A 6,526-nucleotide genomic window follows, 5' to 3' on the forward strand; every position below is an offset into this window, starting at 1 on the left:
CAAAGACCCCACAAATCCCCTTAGAGACCTCATCTCCCCCCCAGGACCCCCTAAACCCTCTCAGTGACCTGCAAAACCCACCTGGGACCCCCCAGGCCCTTTCAGGGACCCCCAAAACTCCCTCAGAGATCCTCAAAACCATCTGGGACTCCCTAAATCCCCCTAGAAACCTCCAAAACTGCTTCAAAGACTCTCCCCCCAAAGCCCCCCCAGGACCTCCCAATTCCCTCGGAGACTCCAAAACTCCCTCAGGGATTCCCAAACCCATTCAGGGACCTTCAGCCTCCCCCCTAAGTCCCCTCAGGACACCAAACCCCTTCAGAGACCCCCCAAAACCTCCTCAGGGACCCCTAAAAGCCCCTAAGGGACCACAAAACCACAGAACAGCAGAAGAGCTTCCTGTAAAGGAAGGGAGCAAAGAATCTGAGAAGGAGGAGACCAAGGAAAAACTGAAGCAAAGTAATAAAATCATCCTGGCCCTTGCAGTTTTTCCTTCACCTTTTTCTCGCTTTCCCTTTTTTTAGGGTTCTTTTTTTGGTTGGGTGGTTTTGATTTTTTTTTTTCCGAGGAACTTTCTCAGGAATCGAATCACCCTGCCGGGTTCTTGGGAGGCCTCCGGGCCCCGCGGCCCCCGAGAGGGTCCTCCGAACCTCCGAACCCCCCGCGCTAAACCCTCCCGAGCCCTCCAGCCTTTCCCACCACAGCCGCGCTCCCCGCAGCCCCCGAGGGGATCCCCAGACCCCGCTCTCCCGCACCCCCCGCCAGCACTCAGAGCTCACCGACCGACCCGCCGCCATCACCGATTCCCGGCAGCCAACACGGCAGGGGCGGGGGCGGGGCTGCGGGGGCGTGGCCGCGCGCTGATTGGCTGCGGCGGTGTTCTCTGAAGGCGGTGCGCGCGCAGAGCGCCGTGGGGGCTGTTGGGAATCGGTGATGGCGGCGGGGCCTGCGGTTCGCTCTGAGTGTTGTGAGTCTCCTCGGGGGGGGGGGGCTCGGGATGGTTTAGCGGGGGGGGTTCAGGGATTCCCGAGGAGCTTTTGAGGGGTCTCTGAGGGAGTTCGGTGTCCTGAGGGGACTCCGGGGGTGGTTGAAGGTTCCTGAAGGGGTTTGGGGGTCTCTGAGGGGGTTTTGGTTTCTGAGGAGATTTGGGGGGTACCAGGTCGGCTTTGGGGGTTTTCTGAGGAAATTTGAGGCCGTTTTGGGGTCTCTAGGGTGTTTACAAGGTCTTAGACGGTTTTGAGGGTCTCATAGGGGCATTGGGGGATCCCTAAAGGGGACTGGGGGGTCCCAGGTAGGTTTTGCACGTCACTGAGAGGGTTTAGAGGGTGCTGGGGAGGGTTGAGGTCTCTGAGGGCATTTGAGGGGACCTTGAGAAGGTTTCGATCTGTCGAGGGGGAGATTTCAGGGGGTTTGAGGGCATTCTGGGGGGTCCCCTAAAGCCCAGCAGTGGGTCCAGGGGGTCCTCCAGCCCCAAGGGGAGTGGTCCTAGGGATGCCCCCCAAAATCCGGGGGGGGAAATGTACCACATCCGGGTAAGGGGATCCCTAGACCCCAGTATATCCCAGTGACTTTCCAGTGACCCCTTCAGTGACCAGCCAGTGTGTCCCAGTGACCTCCCACTGCCCCCCAGTATGGCCCAGTGGTCCTCCAGTGAGCACCCAGTAACCCTCAGTATGGGCCAGTAACCTCCCAGTGTCTCCCCGTGTGTCCTAATAATCCCCCAGTAACTCCCCAGTCCCTCCCAGTGTCCCTCAGTAACCCCCCAGTCCCTCCCAGTGCCTCCTGGTTCCCCCCAGTGTGTCCCAGTATCCCCCAGTAATCACACAGGGCCCTGCAAAGCCCCTCAGCTCTCCCCAATGTTTCCCCAGATGCCCTTGGCCTTTCTGTGAGTGTGTGGGGGGGTGTTTTTGTGGTCAGAGGGTCCAGGGGGGCTCCTGGAGTGAGATGGAGGGTTGTGGACATCAGGGATGGGGTTTGGGGCCAGTGGAATTGGGGGTGTCAGGGGGGGAATTGGGGCCATGAAGAGGCCCTGGGGACATTGGAGACACCAGGGGGGTCTCGGGGTGTCAAGGGAGGAACTGGGGACACCAAGAGGGTCTTGGGGACACCAGGGTGGGTCTCAGGACTCACCTGCTCTTGGTGCAGCCCCTCCTCTGCCTGCCCAGGCCTCATTAACCTCCCCCAAATGTCTCCTAACCCCTATTTTCCCTTTAATCCCCTCCCCCCATAGATACCTTTGACCCCTCAATGTCCCAAAGACTTCTTTTAATTCCCTAAAGGCACTCAAAACCCCCAAATCCCCATCCAACCTCCTCAGATCCCCCCAAATCTCCCACAGTCCCCCCTCAAATCCCTTCCAACCCCCCCAGAGAGGGATCACCTGGCACCCTGGGACAGGAACACAGTGGGCTGTACTGAGGGCACTGGGCTGTACTGGGAGGGCACTGGGGGGGGCTCAGGTGTCTCACGACAAGGTGGCCGAGCTCCAGGAGAGATCTGGGGAGCAGTGAGGAGGTACTGGTCTGTCCTGGTCTGTATTGCTCTGTACTGGTCTGTCCTGATCTGTACCCCCAATCCTCAAAGCCCCTCCCCAGCTCCCCCAGCACCCTCCTGCACCCCAAAGCCCCTCAGGCCTCTTCAGGACCCTGACTTGGTCCTGCTGCCCCTTGAGCATCTGCAGCTGCTGCAGAACCAGGCATTGCTTTGCTCCCCACAGGGTCGTTCCCACACCCAGAATGGAATCTGGAGGCAGCAGGATGTGCACAGTGCTCCCATTTCCTACAGTGCAAAGGGGCTGCAGGGAATGATTCCCCTGCTCTTGCAGATCTGCCAAAACCTGCAGGGCACAGAAGGGGGAGCTTCATGAATTTACTGGCCTTGGGAGGTGAGCTCACAGGGTATTGAGAGGAACATATTCCTCAAATACAATCTCTGTGCATACACAAGATCTGTCTGGACAGGCAGATAAAGCAATAATTAGATGTACTCTGTATCATATATATGGCACATATTCTATAGAATCCATCCTTAGCTATTGTATGATATATCTGTAAGGTATTACAAATAATAAGCAATAATAAGGCAAGTGTCCTCCTTAGGGACACACACTTCAGAAGGGAACTTGCACTTGTCCCCCCTCCCTCTTCATCTTTGAGCCACTTGGTGCCACAGAGGGGGACAGAGCCCCTGTGGAACATTCTATTCCATTGACACAGAGCAAGGAATAAACCCAAACTATTGCCTGGGTTTGTTCCCTGGGGGTCTCTGCAGCAGCAAGCACAGCCCCACACTGACTGCTCTGGGCTGTGCAGGCATTTGTGGTTCTGCCTGTCTCACACACACACAAAAGTCTGGTGTAGTGCTGCCCTCAGGAAACCCCCCCCAGCCTTGCTCCAGCTAAAGCCATGGAATTTGTGTTTGTTTCCCTCTGGTTCAGGGTCAGGCTGTGCCTGTGTCCAGCCCAGAGGCTCAGAAAAGCATTTCTCCCGTCCCACTGCAATCTGCTGCTGCAGACAGGACCCAGGCACTGGTGGCACTGGGAGTGAACAGCAGAGTGTTTCCAGGGGCTCTCTGAAGGAACACAAGTGTCCAAAGAAACCAGCACAAGTGTCCACAGAAGTCCCAGTCCTTCATCCCTGAATGAGCTCGTTCAGCCCAGGAAAAACTGTCTAAGTTTTATTTCCATGGAAGGATCTTTTTCCCACTTTAACACCGGTTTAGTTCCAAACCAGTTTCTTCATTTCCTCCTCCCAGTTTCCCTGAAGGACACTGACAGGGACCATGGACACTGACAGGGATCACAGAGTTTGTCCCTTGACCATACAGCTCCTGCTGTTTGGCAGCACAGGAGAGGTTAATTAGAGCCCAGGCTCCAATCGCAGGGCTCCCCTTGAAGATGAGCTTGAAATCAAACAACTTTCCTACTGGAGGGTTAAATTCAGTCCCCATCACCTGGTTTTGGGCTGAATCTTCATATTTTGGAGTATTTTTTAGCTGAATCTCAACTTTTTGCATTTTGGGTGGCCTGGGGTCTTTTTGCTATTTCTGAGGGTTTTTTTCCTGACTTTCAGTAGTTCGGGTTTTTCTGGATTGAATCTTGGTGTTTTGGAGGTTTTCATGGGCACAGGATTCCCAGTGAGTTCTAGAGATGGACTTGGGCAGGAGGAACCCCCAAGCCAACGTACTCAGCCCTTGTTTTCCCCTCCCCCATCAGGATTTGTCCTTCCCAAAGCTTGGGCAGATGGAGGAGGAGGCTGCGAGGAAGAGGAAGATGCCTTGGGCCCCCCAGGCAGGTGAGGAGGAAGTCAGTGGCCCTTTGGGCGGGTGTTGTGCTGGCTCTGTCAGCCGAGCATGGCCCCGGCTGCAGGACAACCCCGCTGCCGCCGCCGTCCTGCCGGGGCCGGAGTTGGGGGGATGTCCTTGGCCTTCCCTGTGGGCCGGAGGCAAATCCCCTCCCTGTCCTTCTTGCTTCCTGCCCCAGGCCCCGAGCTGAGGACGGAGAGCCCGGAGGACAAATCCCCCCGTGAGACCCTGGTGGGAGAGGCCGTTTTGAAGGGCTCCCCGGCGCAGGAAGGCAGCGGGGAGGAAAAGGGCCGGAGATCCCCCCACAGGAGGGGCTCCAAAGGCATCCCAGGGTGCTCTGAGGAGGAAAGAGCCAGCCTGTGCCGGGAAGGCAGCCGGAGCTTGAGGGGGAGCTCTGAGCTGGTGGTCCCTGAGCAGCGTCCAAGCAGGGAGAAGCCCTTCAGATGCTTGGAATGTGGGAAGAACTTCAGCAGGAGCACCACCCTCCTCACTCACCAGCACATCCACACTGGGGAACGACCCTACCCGTGTGGGGAATGTGGGAAGAGCTTCAGGCAAAGCTCGAACCTTATCCAACACCAGCGCATCCACCACACTGGGGAATGGCCCTACACATGTAGGGAATGTGGGAAGGGCTTCAGTGACAGGTCCGCTCAACGCACCCACCAGCGAATTCACACTGGGGAACGTCCCTACAAGTGTGGGGAATGTGGGAAGAGCTTCAACCAAAGCTCCAACTTCCTCAGCCACCAGCGCATCCACACGGGAGAACGTCCCTACACGTGTGGGGAATGTGGGAAGAGTTTCAGGCACAGCTCCACCCTCCACTTCCACCAGCACATCCACACTGGGGAACAGCCCTACACATGTGGGGAATGTGGGAAGAGCTTCAGGCACAGCTCACACCTTCTCAGCCACCAGCGCATCCACACTGGGGAGCGGCCCTACACGTGTGGGGAATGTGGGAAGAGCTTCAAGGACAGCTCCAATCTTCACACCCACCAACGCTTTCACACTGGGGAACAGCCCTACACGTGTGGGAAATGTGGGAAGAGGTTTCAGACCAGCTCAGATCTCCTCAGGCATGAGCGGACGCACATGGATGAGAGACCCTTCTGCTGCACCGACTGCGGGAAAGGTTTCAACCAGAACTCCATCCTCATCAGGCATCGGCGCATCCACACCAGGGAGAGGCCCTACAAGTGTGGGGAGTGTGGGAAGAGCTTCACCCACAACTCTACCTTGACCAAACACCAACGGACCCACCGGTAAGGGAAGCCCTGTGAGTGCCCCGACTGCGGGAAGAGCTTCGGCCGTAGGACTGACGCGCAAAAAAGGTTTCAAAAGGTCTTCATGATTTTGAGTATCTGCACTCCACCATCAGTTTATTCTTTTGAATATGTGTAAGTTTAACCTCATTTTAGTCTGAAAGCCAAATTCACCACTACCCCGTTCCCTGATAACCGTGGGCTGGTTCTGACAAGTGAGGCAGAAATTACCCCCTGCCCAGCAAAAACCAGTGGGGCCAGCCAGTGGTCCCTGCCCTGGCAGCCCAGTTTCCCCAGTCTCATCTCAAAATGACCAGTTACACTGAAGCAAAGAGCACTGGAACCAGTGCAACAAGCCCCAGTCTGACTTTCACACCTGCCCACGTGTCCTGTTTTCTGCTGCTCTACAGACTTCCTTCTTTAAAATACAGTGGAAAAATGAACAGGTTTTGGGGTTGTTTTGGTTTTGGGCTTGAGTTTTTTTCCCCTCCCTACTGTTCTCATTAACCTCATTTCAAATCTATTTTGTTGTTTGAAGATTAATTAAAATTTTGAATGATTTTTAATGTTAATGCCTTGACCAAAGTATCAAAACATGAAAAATAAAAAGAAAAAACCATACCACAAAGCTGTCCATTATTGTCACAATCAAACACTCAGAAGTACTAACATAAGCACAGTGAAAAACCCATAAATAAGACCATTAAAAGAATTTTAATATTTGCATATTAATATATTTTTAATAAACTTAACCTAAGGAAATTTAATTCCTGACATCAGCTTTCCCCACCTCTCAAAAAGGTAATTTAGTTACATCTTAGTCACCCTCGAAGGGCTCTTTCCAGTTGGGTTGGCCTCTGCCTTAGACACTCATGAGATCTGCCAAAACCAACTTAAGGGCAAATTTCCCCACCAGGTTCAACTGCATTGGTTGTACCAAAAACTTTGCAAGTAAC

The 6,526-nt window shown here is 54.8% G+C and overlaps 1 protein-coding gene across 1 annotated transcript; it reads left to right on the forward strand.

The window, feature by feature from the left end:
* The first annotated feature begins 1,491 nt into the window (after positions 1 to 1,491).
* LOC116781536 (zinc finger protein 239-like) lies at positions 1,492 to 6,265 on the forward strand. Its single transcript, XM_032677199.1, has 2 exons — positions 1,492 to 1,532; positions 4,611 to 6,265. Exons 1-2 carry the CDS (start codon positions 1,492 to 1,494, stop codon positions 5,572 to 5,574), a joined length of 1,005 nt encoding a protein of 334 aa, XP_032533090.1. The 3' UTR covers positions 5,575 to 6,265.
* The last annotated feature ends 261 nt before the right edge of the window (positions 6,266 to 6,526 follow it).

The sequence above is a fragment of the Chiroxiphia lanceolata genome (assembly GCF_009829145.1).
Source record: "Chiroxiphia lanceolata isolate bChiLan1 chromosome W unlocalized genomic scaffold, bChiLan1.pri scaffold_57_arrow_ctg1, whole genome shotgun sequence".
Taxonomy (NCBI): Eukaryota; Metazoa; Chordata; class Aves; order Passeriformes; family Pipridae; genus Chiroxiphia; species Chiroxiphia lanceolata.